Genomic DNA, 17,173 nt, shown 5'->3' with positions numbered 1-17,173 from the left:
TCCCACTTACCCCCTTCCAACAACCTCCAGTTTTTTGGGCAGCTCTCTGTTCCAAGGTGCCCTGTCCATCATTCTGGCTGCCCTTCAGTCAGTCATTATTCTCTTCCTCACCAGGCAAATACATTGCTGAATAGGGTCATACGCTGCAGATCCTCATTCTCTATCACACTAGGGTGCCCCTTTAAACACCACCAGTCACACCAAAGCCCAGTCTACACCAATATCTTTTTTACGAGGTGCGACTAAGGTCTGGAAACTTACTGAAACTTATAGAATATTGAAAGACTTGGATAGAGTGGGCATGGGGAAGATGTTTGCTTTAGTAGGAGAGACTAGGATCTGAGGGCTCAGCCGCACAGTAAAAGGGACAACCCTTTAGAAATTAGATGGCAAGGAATTTCTTCAGCCACAGGATGGTGAATCTATGGAATTCATTGCCAGAGAAGGCTTTGGAAGCCAGATCACTGAGTGTATCTAAGAGAGAGATAGATAGATTCCTGATTGCTATGGGGATCAAAGATTATCGGGAAAAGGCAGGAGAACGGGAAACTTACCAGCCATGATAGAATGACGGAGCAGACTCGATGGGCCGAATGGCCTAATTCTGGCCCCCTCCCATTCATGTGGTAGAGCATCTCCAACTCACTGTAGCTCAATGATCTGAGTAAGAAGTCTCACAGCACCAGGTTAAAGTCCAACAGGTTTATTCGGTAACAAACACCAGTAGCTTTCGGAGCGCTGCTCCTTCGTCAGGTGAGTGGGGAGCTCTGACCACAAACAGTGCATATAAAAGGTACGGAGAGCTAGTGGCGTTTGTTACCAAATAAACCTGTTGGACTTTAACCTGGTGTTGAGAGACTTCTTACTGTGTTTACCCCAGTCCAACACTGGCATTTCCACATCACGCACAATGATCTGAGTCAGGGAGGTTCGAGATAGAGGAACCTACCAACAGTGCGTGCAGTCAGGACAGTCTGGCTGTTTGCAAGCTCCCACATACTGTAGTCCAGACACATAACCTGCCCCGTTACAGTCTACATAATTAATATCTACACTGGTTTGATGATTTTCTTTTTCTTTTCCTACACACAAATCTGCTACCACATAGAGTAGCTGAGGCAATGAACCTAAATACATGTGTGAGAAAAGAACAGAAGAATATTTTAGTTCAGGAAGGATAAAGTTAGTTTTTAAGTTTACTTATTAGTGTCACGAGTAGGCTTACATTAACACTGCAATGAAAGTACTGTGAAAATCCCCTAGTTGCCACACTCTGGCACCTGTTCGGGTACGCCGAGGGAGAATTTAGCAAGGCCAATGCACCTAACCAGCCCATCTTTGCACTGTGGGGGCAAACCGGAGCACCTGGAGGACACTCAAGTAGACACAGGGAGAACGTGCAGACTCCGCACAGACAGTGACCCAAGGCTGGAATCGAACCCAGGCCCCTGGCACCATTAGGCTGCAGTGCTAACCACTGTGCCACCCGCTTAGGGTGGGATGAGGGTTGAGTGCAACACAGCCATGACACAGGACTGAGGCAACAGAATTACAGAATCGTCATAGAATCCTCCAGTGCAGAAAGGAGCCCATTCAGCCCATCGAATACTGTGCATGTTATTTAAATTTCCACTTTAATAGTCACATAACTTAATTTTGAAGGCTTCTTCCCCTGTCCCCATTCACTATAAAGTGTATTAAAGATTACTTACTGTGAACTCCCCCGTGACAGCATCAAATCCAACATGTATCGTGTGCTCGAAATCAGAGGGAAGCGAGATTTCTGGCCGTTCTCTTTCTTTTTTCCTGTTAGCTGTCGACGGAGAGATTATTTGTCAATGGCACGAAGAACAGCAGGAAAAACATTGCAAACGTTAAATAAAAAAACAAAGTCAGACAAGCCTTTACCCAAAAGGGCCACTGAGAGAAGTGCAGCCTGCGGTAAGCGAGCGAGCGAGCCAGAAACGGATGCAGGGGAATGTGCACCGATTTATATATCACAGAGGAGAGCAGACATGCATCGTAGAAGTTGTACGATCACTGTGCTTAGCTCGACAGCAAAAGAACTGAAATTATTCATGATGAAGAGTCGTGACTCATGATGTTCAGACTCTCTTGAAGTGCACGCACTCAATTACGCCATTTGCGTGTAAATAGTTGCAGCAATTTCCAGTGATGGTATAATCGCTCCGACACCCCCAGTGCAGCTTTCAAAAAGACGGAGAAATGAGAATAGCAAAAAAAAAACAATGTGGCTCGACTAATTGTACACTGTTCACCTGGTGTTAACAAACTCAAGATTTTGCAGCTCTGGCTTACCAACTCTTCCCACATAAAGCTGGGGTTCAATGGGAATCGGATCCGCACTCTTGGAGGGTTGCAATCTCCCACACGGATTTACAGTGCCAGTTATCACCCCTTCCCACCTAGCCTCCGCTCCTCCCAGCATTATTCTCACTGGAGAGAAAGCAGATGGAGCACAACAGGCGAATCTGAGAACTCTCGGCCGCTGTGGAAATCCTCTGTTCAAACTACAGGACTTAGCAGATCCAGTGGAGGCCTGTCGCTAAGACTCAGAAAGCTGGGGTGACCAACTGAACCAAGGCTCCCCCCAGCCCCGCACAGAAGACAGTACTTGAGAATCCTATAACCAGGTGAATACGTAATGGAATTACGACAAGAAACAAAGAAAAAAAAAGATCAGAAGAGTAAAATTATACCCACGCCATTGCTTGCAGTCCCTGTAAACTGGTTTAGCTTGCTGCTCAACCGTGCTGATGTTTTTGCCATGACGGTCCCTCAGGTGCAGGCTCATGACTGAACATCTCACACCTGGGATCTCTTTCAAAACTGCAAATCGTACAATAACTCTGCTCACAAGACTGGATGCATGACCTGAACACCTCGCTCTCAGGAGCAGAGAATCTTATAACACAGGAGACGGCTGTTTGTTCATCGTCCCTGCGCTGACAATTTTTCAAATACTTACAGCCTCCCGCCCATTGACTCTGTCTACACTTCCCACTGCTTCGGCAAAGCAGCCAGCGTAATTAAAGACCCCCATGCACCCCGGACATTCTCTCTTCCATCTTCTTCCGTCGGGAAAAAGATACAAAAGTCTGAGGACACGTACCAACCGACTTCTTCCCTGCTGCCATCAGACTTTTGAATGAACCTACCTCACATTAAGTTGATCTTTCTCTACACCCTAGCTATGGCTGTAACACCACATTCTGCACTCTCTCCTTTCCTTCTCTATGCTTACTAAACTTCACTTGCTGTTAACTCCTCCGTGACCATCAAATCCAACATATATCGTGCGCTTGAAATCAGAGGGAAGCGTGCTTTGTCTGTATAGTGTGCAAGAAACAATACTTTCCACTGTATACGAATACATGTGACAATAATAAATAACATCTATTTATCTTTTAAAGCCATTATGAATTCTGTTCCAATTACTGTCTTTGGCTCTGCCTTCCAAGTCCCAAGAATCCATTTTGATCATTTATAAATCTTCAGTTTAATACACCTTCTAATTACTGACTCAAACTAGTGGAAATAGTATTCTGCTATTTATTTTATCAAAACTGCTCAAAATTTTTACCTGGACTGCTTTTAATCTTTCCTGCCCTAGAAAGATAGAAAATAGATGCAGGAATAGGCCATTTGGCCCTTCGAGTCTGCACCATCATTCAATGTGACCATGGCTGATCATATCCCACTCCTGTCTTCTCTCCACAGCCCTCAATCCCTTTAGCCACAAGAGCCACGTCCAACTCACTCTTGAACATATCTAATGAACTGGCCCCAACAGCTTTCTGTGGTAGAGAATTCCACAGATTCACAACTCTGAGTGAAGAAGCTCTCCTCATCTCGGTCCTGAATGGCTCCCCCCTTATACTTAAGGCTGCGATCCCTAGTTCTGAACTTCCCCAACACTGGGAATATTCTTCCAGCCTGTCCAGTCCCATCAGGATTTTATATGTTTCTATGAGTTCCCCTCTTATTATTCCAAACTCCAGTGAGTACAAGCCCAGTCGATCCAGTCTCTCTTCATATGTCAGTCCTGCCATTCTGAGAATCAGTCTGGTGAACCTTCGTTGGGCTCTCTCAATAGCAAAGAATGTCTTTCCTCAGACTAGGAGATGAAAACTGCACACAATTCTCAAGGTGTGACCTTACCAAGGCCCTGTATAACAGCAGCAAGACATCCTTACTCCTATACTCAAATACCCTTGCTATGAAGGCCAGCCTGCCATTAGCTTTCCTCACCGGCTGCTGTGCCTACTTGCCAACCTTCAGCGACTGTTCCACCATGACACCCAGGTCATGTTGCACCTCCTCTTTTCCTAAACTGCCACAGTTCAAGATAACAATCTTCCTTCCTGTTGTTGCCACTGAAGTGGATAATCTCAACATTAATCCATATTGTATTGCATTTGCCAAGTATTGGCTCACTCAGCCAGCCTGTCAAAGTCACTCTGCAACCTCTTAGCATCCTCCTCACAGCACACACTGTCACCCAGCTTAGTGTTGTCTGCAAATTTGGAGATATTGCATCCAATTCCTTTGCCCAAATCATTAATGCATTTTGTGAATAGCTGGGGTTCCAGCACTGAACCCTGTGGTAGCTCACTAGTCACTGCCTGCCACTCTGAAAAGGACCCGTTTATTCCCACTCTCTGCTTCCTGCCTGCCGACCAGTTCTCTTTCCATGTCAATACATTACCCGCAATACCATGACCTTTAATTTTGCTCACTAATCTCTTGTGGGAAGACTGGAGTGTAGTGGTAATGTCACTGGACCTGCAATCCAAAGGCTCAGGTTGAAGCCCTGGGGACAAGGGTACAAATCCCACCATGGCTGGCAAAACCTGCAAATTGAATTGAAATCCGGAACTGAAAGCACGTCTCGGTACGATGCCCATGAAAGCATTGCCAATAAAAAGCCATCTGGTTCACTAATGTCCTTCAGAGAAGGAAATTTGCTGTCCTTTCTTGGTCTGGCCTACACGTGACTCCAGAACCACAGATACGTGGTTGACTCTCAACTGCCTTCTGAAATGTCGAGCAAGCCACTTGGTCCGAGGGCAATTAGGGATGGGAAACAAATGCTGGCCGTGCCAGCGATGCCCATATCCCAAGAAAGAACATTTTGTTTTTACAAGAGCCAGGGTTTCCTCAGTCTGACTGGATAATCAGTGCAGCCAACTCTTTTCTGATTAACAGGGAGTGAGATTGAGAAAGATGAGTTGAAAGAAGAGGAGAGAGCACGGTATAGAAGCAAAAGAAAGAAAGTGCAAAGTGTGAGTGGAGGGAATAAAAGTGAAAGAAAAAGGAGTAGACACTGAAAGCATGCAGAGTAGATGGTGGGATTTGTACCCTTGTCCCCAGGTCTTTAACCTGAGCCTTTGGATTGCTGGTCCAGTGACATTACCACTACACTCCGGTCTTCCCAAAAGAGATTAGTGAGCAAAATTAAAGCTCATGGTATTGGGGGTAATGTATTGACATGGAAAGAGAGCAAAAAGATGAGAGGTAACAAAAAAGAGGACAAGAGGAATATAATAAATGCAAGGAGAGGAAAACACCAACAGAAAGAAAATGACCAGAAAAGCAACAATACAAGTTACATTTACAAAGCATCTCATATTCCTTAAACATTTCAAGACACTTCTCATACAGTGCATTACTCTGAAGTCATTATACTTAGCGATATGATAACACAGCAAGATCCCACAAACAGCAACAAGATGACTGACCAGTTGATCTCTGTTTCGATGGCAAGATAGATGACAAGCTAGACACTGGGGAATCTCCTTTAAACAGTCACTAGGGATCTTCCAACATCCAACTGGACAAGGGGATTGGGCAGGTTTGGGGTGCACTCTTGCAATGGGTGCTCTGTAGCCATGGCAGCCCACACCAACCCCCCGCCCCCCCCCCCACCATACTGCATTTTTTTAAAAAATTGATTCATTTTTACGGGATGTGGGTGATGCTGGCATTTATTGCTCATCCCTAATTACCACTTCAGAGTCATAAGAACATAAGAACATAAGAAATAGGAGCAGGAGTAGGCCATCTAGCCCTTCGAGCCTGCCCCGCCATTCAATAAGATCATGGCTGATCTGTTGTGGCTCAGTTCCACTTTCCCGCCCTCTCCCCATAACCCTTAATCCCCTCTCTTATCAAGAACCCATCAACCCGCTTCTTAAAAATATTTAGCGAGGCAGCCTCCACCACTTCAACGGGCAGAGAATTCCAGAGATTCACCACCCTTTGAGTGAAGAAGTTCCTCCTCAACTCCGTTCTAAACCGCCTCTGGGTCTAGAGTCACATGTAGGCCAGGATAGATAAAGACAGCACATTTCCTTCCCTAAAGGACATTCATGAACCAGGTGGGTTTTTGTGACAATAGACAATGATTGTATGGTCATCAGTAGACTTTTAATTCCAGGTTATTTTTATTGAATTCAACTTTCACCATCTGCCTTGATGGGATTTGAACCTGGGTGCCCAGAACATTACCCTGGGTCTCTGGAATACTAGACCAGTGATAATTCCACTGTGCTACTGCCTCCCCCTATAACTGTCAGCTAACATTTCTGGGGTGGGGGGTCGAACCCACATGTTCCGACTCAGACCAAAGTGTGACATGCAGGAGTCATCATAAAGCCCATGCCTCACCCCCATTGTGAACACTGTTCTGTGTATGATGCATGGATGACGCCAGGGAAGTAGACTTGGAAGGAGTTGTTGAGTGGTGGGCGAAGGAGATGGATTTACGTAGGAGTCAGTGATGTAGAACCCAGTAACACGGGTGTCTGCTCAGCTTCAATTATGTTGATTCACAATGTTCTGCTTCAATCCGTCACAGGTGGTCTCCATAGAAACAATAGCAATGGGCAAAAAATCTTAACGCAATCAAAATACCCTCTTTAATAAAAGGAGTCTGGAAGTTTAAGTTAAGTTTATTTATCAGTTTATTCACCAGATTCTCTATCTCATTCCTGTACTCAATTTCATTATTATTTGAGATAAGAACATAAGAACATAAGAAATAGGAGCAGGAGTAGGCCATCCAGCCCTTCGAGCCTGCCCCACCATTCAGTAAGATCATGGCTGATCTGTCGTGGCTCAGTTCCACATTCCCGCCCTCTCCCCATAACCCTTAATCCCCTCACCTATCAAAAACCCATCAACCCGCGTCTTAAAAATATTTAGCGAGGTAGCCTCCACCACCTCAACGGGCAGAGAATTCCAGAGATTCACCACCCTTTGAGTGAAGAAGTTCTTCCTCAACTCCGTTCTAAACCGCACCCCCTTTATCTTGAGGCTGTGCCCCCTAGTCCTACTGTCCTTTCTGAGCGGGAAGAGCCTCTCCACCTCTATCCTATCCATCCCATTCATCATCTTATATGTCTCAATGAGATCTCCCCTCATTCTTCTAAACTCTAAAGAGTACAAGCCTAGTTTATTCAGCCTCTCCTCATAGCTCAACCCCCTCAACTCCGGCATCAGCTTAGTAAACCTCCTCTGCACTCCCTCCAAGGCCAAAATATCCTTGCGTAAGTGCGGCGACCAAAACTGCACACAGTACTCCAGCTGCGGCCTCACCAATGCCCTATACAGCTGCAGCAAGACCTCCCAACTTTTATATTCAATCCCCCTCGCTATGAAGGCCAGCATCCCATTTGCCTTCCTGACCACCTGCTGCACCTGCAGGCTGGGTTTTTGCGACTCATGCACAAGGACCCAGAGGTCCCTCTGCACCGTCGCCTGCTGCAGTTTTTCGCCCCGTAAATAATAGTCCTTCCTACCATTATTCCTACCAAAGTGGACCACCTCGCACTTGCCAACATTAAATTCTATTTGCCATTTCCTGGCCCATTTGCCCAGCCTATCTAGATCCTTCTGCAGACTCTCCACACCCTCCGCGCAATTTGCCGTTCCACCAATCTTGGTGTCATCAGCAAATTTCGACACCATACACTCGGTTCCCTCCTCCAGATCATCTATATAAATGGTAAGTAGCTGAGGCCCCAGCACCGACCCCTGGGGCACTCCACTAGTCACCAACCGCCAATCCGAATAGCACCCATTAACCCCCACTCTCTGCCTCCTATTTGACAACCAATCCTCTATCCACGCTAACACCCTACCCCCAACTCCATGCCCCCTTACCTTCTGCAATAACCTCTTGTGAGGTACCTTGTCAAACGCCTTCTGAAAATCAAGAAACACCACATCCACCGGCTCTCCTCTATCCACCGCCCTAGACACATCCTCATAGAACTCCAATAAATTTGGCAGACACGACTTCCCCTTAACGAATCCGTGCTGCGTCTGCTCTATCAAGCAATTCCCCTCAAGATGCCTCGCTATTTCCTCCTTGATGACGGATTCTAACATTTTACCTACAACAGACGTTAAACTAACCGGCCTATAATTCCCCACCTTTTGCCTGCCACCCTTCTTAAACAACAGCGTAACATTAGCCGCTTTCCAATCTTCCGGCACTTCCCCGGAATCCAGCGAAGTCTGGAAAATAACCACCAAGGCATCCACTATCACCTCTGCCATTTCTTTCAGAACCCTCGGATGCATTCCATCCGGTCCTGGGGACTTGTCCACAATCAGTCCCTCCAGTCTGTCGAGCAATCTAAGTATCCAGATCACCAATAATCTGTCCTCACCTCCCATGCTGATGCTATAGTTAAGAAAGCCCACCAACGCCTCTATTTTCTCAGAAGGCTAGGAAATTTGGCATGTCAGCTATAATTCTCACCAACTTTTACAGATGCACCATAGAAAGCATTCTTTCTGGTTGTATCACAGCTTGGTTTGGCTCCTGCTCTGCCCAAGAATACAAGAAACTACAAAAGGTTGTGAACGTAGCCCAAACCATCACACAAGCCAGCCTCCCATCCATTGACACTTTCTATACTTCCCGCTGCCACAGAAAAGGACCCCTCGCACCCCGGACAGACTCTCCTCCACCCTCTTCCGTCGGGAAAAAGATACAAAAGTCTGAGGTCACGTACCAACCCACTTAAAAACAGCTTCTTCCCTGCTGCCATCAGACTTTTGAATGGACCTACCTTGCACTAATGTGACCTTTCTCTTCACCCTAGTATACACCCTACTTTCTCTTTTACTTCTCTATGAACATTATGCTTTGTCTGTATAGCACACAAAAAACACTTTTCACTGTATGCTAATACGTGTGATAATAAATCAAATCAATTTGTGTCACAAGCAGGCTTATATTAACACTGCAATGAAGTCACTGTGAAAATCCCTTAGTTGACACACTCCGGCGCCTGTTCAGGTACACTGAGGGAGAACTTAGCACGGCCAATGCACCTAACCAGCATGTCTTTTAGACTATGAGAGGAATGCGGAGCACCTGGAGGAAACCCACGCAGATATGAGGAGAATGTGCAGGCTCCGCACAGACAGTGACCCATGCCAGGAATTGAACCCGCTTCCCTGGTGCTGTGAGGCAGCAGTGCTAACCACTGTGCCACCAGGTTGCCCACAATGAGTATGTTCCAGACAGGGATGGGTAAATCATGTAGCCATGAATATAAGACCGGAGAGGCTGGGAGTCCTTAGCTACATTTAAAAAATATTGCCTCAACGCCCAATAAATTTTGCTGGCTATGAAATACATTGTGACATCCTGAGGTCATGAAAGGTACTATATAAATGCAGATCTTTCTTTGAACGCGTGCACACTGCTGCAGTTAGTGTCCCCGATTTCTCAAAGTTTTTTCAATGAATTTAGAATTATAGCTATTATGGCTTAGGAGGCCAATTGGCCCATTGAGTATGAACAGGGTGTCAATGATACAGAGGGAATGGGACTGATTGCTTTGGAGAGAACAGGCAAGTTTATTTCCCTCAAGTGCCCATCCAATTTCCATTTGGACTCACTGATTGCCTCTTCTTCTACCACCTCTGACATCCAGTTCCACTGCTCACTGCATTAAAAAAAGTTGGGTTGCCATCCTTGGGTGGCACGGTGGCATAATGGTTAGCACTGCTGCCTCACAGCGCCAGAGACCCAGGTTCGATTCCCAGCTTGGGTCACTGTATGTGTGGATTTTGCACATTCATCCCATATCTGCATGGGTTTCCTCCGGGTGCTCTGGTTAGTTTGAGTGTTGGTTAGGTGCATTGGCCATGCTAAATTCTCCCTCAATGTACCTGAACAGGCGCCGGAGTGTGGCGACTAGGGGATTTTCACAGTAACTTCATTGCAGTGTTAATGTAAGCCTACTTGTGACACTAATAAGTAAACTAGACTAAAAAAAAACTCTCCATGGACACCCCTTAGAACTTACTTCCTTGTTCAAACTTCTGATCGCCTGTCCCAATGTCTCAGTATGGGTCGGAGATGGTGATAACAGTGACTTGCATTGTGAAGTCTTATTACGTTAAAAGCAGTATATAATTGCAAGTTGTTGTTGGGAGTCCAAACCCTGTGCTGTTCTCATCTGACATTGCAGTTATGTCTATGTTTTCACATAAGCAGGAATTGTGGGAGAAATGCAGACCCTGTAATCTGGAAACTGTATATTAGATGACTTTGTTAAGAAGCCTTTCTGATTCTGTTTCAGAAACGGCTCTTTAGGAACTCTATGGCACTTACTGACTGAAACACTATGATTACCACTGGATGGTGCTATTTGTACAAAACATTCTGTACTTGAATTCATACAACTCATGGCATTAGTATAGTACAGTCTATACTGCACTGTACACTCTGCTGTCAGGAGAATCATAGAATCCCCAGGAAGGAGGCCATTCAGGCCATTACCAGCAGGGTAAATACGTGGGGCCACAGGGATAGGGCTGGGTGGGACTTATCCGTGGTGTAGCCCCACATATTTACCCTGCTGGTCCCACTGATACTAAAGGTCAATTTATCAGGGCCAATCCACCTAACCTGCACATCTTTGGGGCGAGGAAGGAAACCAGAGCACCCGGAGGAAACCCACGCAGACACAGGGAGAACGTGCAAACTCCACACAGACAGTGACCCGAGCCGGGAATCAGACCCAGGTCCCTGGCGCTGTGTGGCAGCAGTGCTACCCACTGTGCCACCTAATAGAAAAATATAAAACTCGTAGTATAGTATTGCTATACTACCATACACACTTTGGATACCAGTCAGGGCAACGCGAGCAAAAACATAAAACTTGTGCCTCTCTGGTAATTGGATCCTTGCTAGCCTTAAAAGGTAAAGGCAAAAGATAAAGTCACTATAGTCCCTGACTGATGGTGATTTAACCTGAGGATCACCGCACCTCAGGCGAGGGGCAAGGTCCAGAAGGCGGGGCCTCAGCTGCTAAGGGAATTGAAACCACTCTGTTGGCGTCGCTAACCAGCTGTTCAGCCGACTGAGCTAAACCGATTCCTTAAAAGTAGCAATCGTGATGGTTTTATGACGTCCGGGATGATTTTATTAAACAAAGGAGGTTTATTAAACTTTAACAGTTGCACAAACAATGAGATTGCTACTCCTCGGACAGTAGCTAATGATGCAGAGCTGGTCTCTTGAGTACATGATGTGGAGTTGCCAGCATTGGATTGGGGTAGGCACAGTAAATAGTCTCACAGCACCAGGTTAAAAACCAGAACGGTTTATTTGGTAGCACGAGCTTTCGGAGGACCGCTTCTTACAGCAGTGCTCCAAAAGCTTGTGCTACCAAATAAACCTGTTGGACTTTAAGCTGGTGTTGTGAGACTACTTACTGTGCCTCTTGAGTACAGGGAGAGCGGGAGTTTTGTTGTAACTTGCAGTATTCATGCCCCTCTTGCAATACATCATCCTTAGTAAAGGCTGGACTTTTGTCCGTGGGTCGGGTGCACAGAGTTGGCAGAATTCTGAAAGGAACTGTTGTGGACAGGAAAGGAAATTTGACCAGGCAAAAGTAATTGGGCAGGTGGGACTGGAATTTCCTGGCCCAAGTGTCAACTGCGCATTTTATCACATTGAAAAAACACATTCATAAGAACATAAACATAAGAACATAAGAAATAGGAGCAGGAGTAGGCCATCTAGCCCTTCGAGCCTGCCCCGCCATTCAATAAGATCATGGCTGATCTGTCGTGGCTCAGTTCCACATTCCCGCCCTCTCCCCATAACCCTTAATCCCCTCGCTTATCAAAAACCCATCAACCCGCGTCTTAAAAATATTTAGCAAGGTAGCCTCCACCACTTCAACGGGCAGAGAATTCCAGAGATTCACCACCCTTTGAGTGAAGAAGTTCCTCCTCAACTCCGTTCTAAACCGCCCCCCCCTTTATCTTGAGGCTGTGCCCCCTAGTCCTACTGTCCTTTCTGAGTGGGAAGAGTCTCTCCACCTCGATCCTATTCATCCCATTCATCATCTTATATGTCTCAATGAGATCTCCCCTCATTCTTCTAAACTCTAACGAGTACAAGCCTAGTTTATTCAGCCTCTTCTCATAGCTCAACCCCCTCAACTCCGGTATCAGCCTAGTAAACCTCCTCTGCACTCCCTCCAAGGCCAAAATATCCTTGCATAAGTGCGGCAACCAAAACTGCACACAGTACTCCAGCTGCGGCCTCACCAATGCCCTATACAGCCGCAGCAAGACCTCCCTACTTTTATATTCAATCCCCCTCGCTATGAAGGCCAGCATCCCATTAGCCTTCCTGACCACCTGCTGCACCTGCAGGCTGGGTTTTTGCGACTCATGCACAAGGACCCCGAGGTCCCTCTGCACCATCGCCTGCTGCAGTTTTTCGCCACGTAATTAATAGTCCTTCCTACCATTATTCCTACCAAAGTGGACCATAAAAGCCTATTTACTACATGTGCATTCCTTCAAGTACATAAAGTCTTAAAGCAACACACATTTCATTCAACTGCCGAATCCCTTATAACAACAAGCAGTGAGATTCATAGTCTCACTTCAAAGACTCTATAATCACTTGGAGCTCTCAATCAGTGAAGTTCCTTTCTGATTGCGAAATCCAGTAGTAATCCAGTGCTGGAAACCTCTCAGGCTTAGGGCAACTGAGTGAAATAGCAAGCAGTGTTTTTTTTTAATTTGTTGTAAAAGAGTCAGAGGGCAGGGTTTTGCAGGTGCTTTTGACAAGTTATTATTGCTTCAGGTTCTCGAGAGGTTTGATTGTTGATTTTAACAGGTTGATTGCTCCAATAAGCCTGACAATTAACAATTCCAAAAGGCACCTGACCTCCCCCCGACCCCTGGACCACATTTCCCCAAACAAAGGGCACCTGACCTCCCATCAATGGTGTCCCAGGACCATAACTAAAGAGGTACCTTGGCTATCCAATTGAATCTACACTGTTCAGACCTGCTGGTACTAGGTCTACTATATATATTAGATTACACACCCCAGGACTACCAAATCCAACTTGGTTGGAAGTAAGGAAGAGCGTGCTGGCCTTGGAGGGGATCCAGAGGAGGTTCACAAGAATTATCCCAGGAATGAAGAGTTTGTTACATAAGGATCAGTCGAGGAGACTAGGTCTATACTCAATGCAGTTTTAGAAGGATAAGGGGGTCTAATTGAAACTTGCAGAACACTGAGAGGCCGAGATAGACTGGAAGTGGAGAGGATGCTTCCACTAGTGGGAGAGACTAGAACTCGAGGGCACAGCCTCAGAGTGAAGGGGCGCTCTTTTAAAACTGAGACGAAGAAGAATTTCTTCAGCCAGAGAGTGGTGAATCTGTGAAACTCATTATCACAGGGGCTGTGGAGGCCAGGTCATTGAGTGCCTTTAAGACAGATAGATAGGCTCTTGATCAATAAGGGGATCAAGGGTCATGGGGAAAAGGCAGGAGAATGGGGATGAGAATCATATCAGCCACAACTGAATGGCGGAGCAGGCTCAATGGGCCGAATGGCCTAATTCTGCTCCTATATCTTGTAATCTTATGGTATCTGGTGATTGAAATGGCCAGCTACCTCCGTGAAACATGCACATGTGAAATGTGATCCAAACCCGCAAAGATGGGAAATGTCATGTTCAGACCATAAGATATAGGAGCAGAATTAGGCCACTCGACCCGTAGAGTCTGGTCCGCGAGGGTGAGACTCTCAATTCTCCATCGTAGCAAAATTCCTGACCTATGATCCCAGAAGTCTTTTCTTCAAAAGGAGTCTTCAGAGTTCAGAACCCCGTATAATTTGATGGCTCGAGCAAGTTAAATAAAGTACTTTCATTTCCCAAATGCGATCATAGCCTCAGGGTGTGCCAAAGCACTTTACAATCAATTAAGTAATTTCTTAAAATACACTTACTGTTGTAATGCCGAAAATGCAATTTTTCAAAACCAGTTCTTACAAGGAGCAATGAGCTAATGACTGGCTGATGTGTTCCAGCAATGTTGCTGGAGGGATTAATATTAGCCTGCGCATCTTCTAGTTCACTGGTTTGCAACCCGTGTGCCGTGAGAAATGCGCAAGCGTCCCGTGCACATGCCCTCGCATCAATCCACAAAAGTGACCGCAAGATCCTCTTCAACCAGAATCATAGGATTCTTACTGCCCATCGAGTCTGTACCGACTCTCCAAAAGAACATCTTATCCAGGCCCACCTCTACCCTATCCCCATAAACCCATGCATTTACTGTGGCTAATCTCGTCTAAGCTACACATTTTTGGACACTAAGGGGCAATTTCACGTGGCCAATCCACCTAACCTTTTGGAGTGTGGGAGGAAACCTGAACACCCAGTTTTTCTTCAGAAGGAACTCTTCAAATGCAGACAATAAACATATAACAACATTTGCTCCAGCTTATAAATCAAAGAAAGGTTTTAATAAAGAACCTTCATAACTCCAAACTTGGGGCCTCGACCTGGCCAAGCTGAGCTCTCCACGTGAGTCAGCTGACCATCATATCATTCTGTAATTGGTTCCATGGTTTACTGGGTCAACTGACCCTTACAGCTTGTTACCATTGGTCCATTATATCTGATACAAAGTTGTCACCGGTTACATTCTAACACCTAGAGGAAACCCATGCAGACATGGGAAGAACGTGCAAACTCCATACAGACAGCAGCCGAAGGCCAAATCAAACCCGAATTCCTGGTGATGTGAGCCAGCAGCACTAACCACAGCGCCACCGTGCCACCTCTAAAACTCTCAACCTTGTCTTCAATTCTGCCCATGGTCTCATTCACCAGTTCTATTTTTTGGGGTGTGGGTGTTGCTGGCTGGGCCAGAATTTATTGCCCATCCCTGAGGACATTTAAGAGTCGACCACACTGTTGAGAGTCTGGAGTCACATGTAGGCCAGACCAGGCAAGGGCGACAGATTTCCTTCCCTAAAAGGACATCAGTGAACCAGATGGGTTTTCATGACAATCAACAATGGTTTCGTGGTTACCAGTAGATTCTTCATTCCAGATTTTTTTTTTATATTGAATTCAAATTCCACCATCTGCCGTGTAGGATTCGAATAAGGCTCCCCAGAATGGTTCAGCGATAATATTACTATGCCAATGCCTCCATTCCTGCGACCAGGGATGCAGTAACAGCAGTTATTTCTTCCCATTCAGGAAGATGTCACAGAAACCACTCTCCATTTATGTCTCTTTGAACAAGTATCTGAAAGTGAAAAGGGAGTAACCCAGTATAATCTGTGTTATAAGGCAGGGGAGTTTTGTTGAGGCGTATTTTAAACCCTACAATGTGATGGAGTGGGGTCACTTGGTGCACGGCACAGGGGGTGATGGGACTCCCGAAATTGTTGTTGAGGTGGACGAGGCAGTCGAATTCTCCATGGAGAAAATACCCAGCGAGAAGCTGCAGCTGCTCCCGGCTTTACAGGTGGCACACTGGTCCGCACTGCTGCCTCACAGTGCCAGGGACCCAGGTTCGATTCCCGGCTTGGATCACTGCCTGTGCGGAGTCTGCGCGTTCTTCCTGTGTCTGCGTGGGTTTCCTCCGAGTGCTGCGGTTTCCTCCCTCACTCCAGAAGGCGTGCTGATCGCTGGCCATGCTAAATTCTCCCTCAGCGTACCCGAACAGGTGCCGGAGTGTGGCGACTAGGGAATTTTCACAGTAACTTCACTGCAGTGTTATTGTAAGACTAATAAACGTTACTTTGCTCCTGGTTACTTTTTTACTGGGGGAGATGGGAGAGAGGACTTTCCTGAATGAAATGGCGGTGCAGCCTCTTCCTGGGTCATTAGCGTTGAGGGGAACTGATGAGGATTTGCAGCGGGAATGGGACTGACCAACCCCTGGAGCTGGCTCGCTCTCCCCCTTCCAGCTCACTAAATCAAACTATATAATCAAACGAAATAATACACATATGATTATATGATAACAGTGCACACTGTTGACTTATGACAGCTTTGGTTACACTAATTGTGGAGCTACTGAGGAATTGGCCCCTTACAACCATGCATTGAAAACCAGTCTAAGAATACAAGATTGTTTCATACTGTCTGCCTCCTGTTCACTAACCAATCCTCCTTCCATGCTAATATGTTACTGTGATAAGTCTTCCAAGGCAAAAGTCCCTTCATCAAATTCCCTTTATTTACAAACTCTAACAGCACTACACAGAGTGCTGGTGGTTAGCAGTCTATCTCTGGGGGGTGTCGGAGGAACTGATGCTCTCGAGTAAGTACACAACCCCATCCCCCCCACTCACAACTCCATGCACCCTCTGACACTTCTGGAGGTAGACTGCTGACAACTAGCACTCTGCGTACTGCTGTTAGAGTTTGTAATTTAAGGGATTTTGGGGTAGCACGGCGGCACAGTGGTTAGCACTGCTGCCTTACAGTGCCAGGGACCTGGGTTCGATTCCCAGCTTGTGTCCCTGTCTGAGTGGAGTTTGCACGTTCTCCCCATGTCTGCATGGGTTTCCTCCCTGTGCTCCAGTTCCCTTCCACAGTCCGAAAGATGTGCCGATTAGGTGCATTGGCCTGAACAGGTGCCGGAGTGTGGCAACTAGGGGAATTTCACTGTAACTTCATTGCAGTGTTAATGTAAGCCTACTTGTGACTAATATATAAATAAACTTTATAAACCTTATCTTATGTGACACCTTATTTGATGCCTTTTGGAAACTCAATAATACTCCACCTACTGGTTCCTCCTTATCTGCTCAGTAATGACATCTAAATAAAACTTATATAAA

The 17,173-nt window shown here is 46.1% G+C and overlaps 1 protein-coding gene across 3 annotated transcripts in view; it reads right to left on the bottom strand.

The window, feature by feature from the left end:
- Window positions 1-17,173, bottom strand: part of pak1 (p21 protein (Cdc42/Rac)-activated kinase 1) — a 234,991-nt gene that overhangs the window by 52,471 nt on the left and 165,347 nt on the right. For all 3 annotated transcript variants that reach the window (XM_080197673.1, XM_080197674.1, XM_080197672.1), the window contains exon 3: window positions 1,713-1,813. In XM_080197673.1, coding sequence (XP_080053799.1) covers window positions 1,713-1,813 — 101 coding nt within the window. The remainder of the gene's footprint in view (window positions 1-1,712; window positions 1,814-17,173) is intronic.

Source organism: Carcharhinus amblyrhynchos, chromosome 10, assembly GCF_965287045.1.
Source record: "Carcharhinus amblyrhynchos chromosome 10, sCarAmb.v2.hapA, whole genome shotgun sequence".
In the NCBI taxonomy this organism is placed as follows: Eukaryota; Metazoa; Chordata; class Chondrichthyes; order Carcharhiniformes; family Carcharhinidae; genus Carcharhinus; species Carcharhinus amblyrhynchos.
This window is presented reverse-complemented; position numbering and strand designations above follow the sequence as displayed.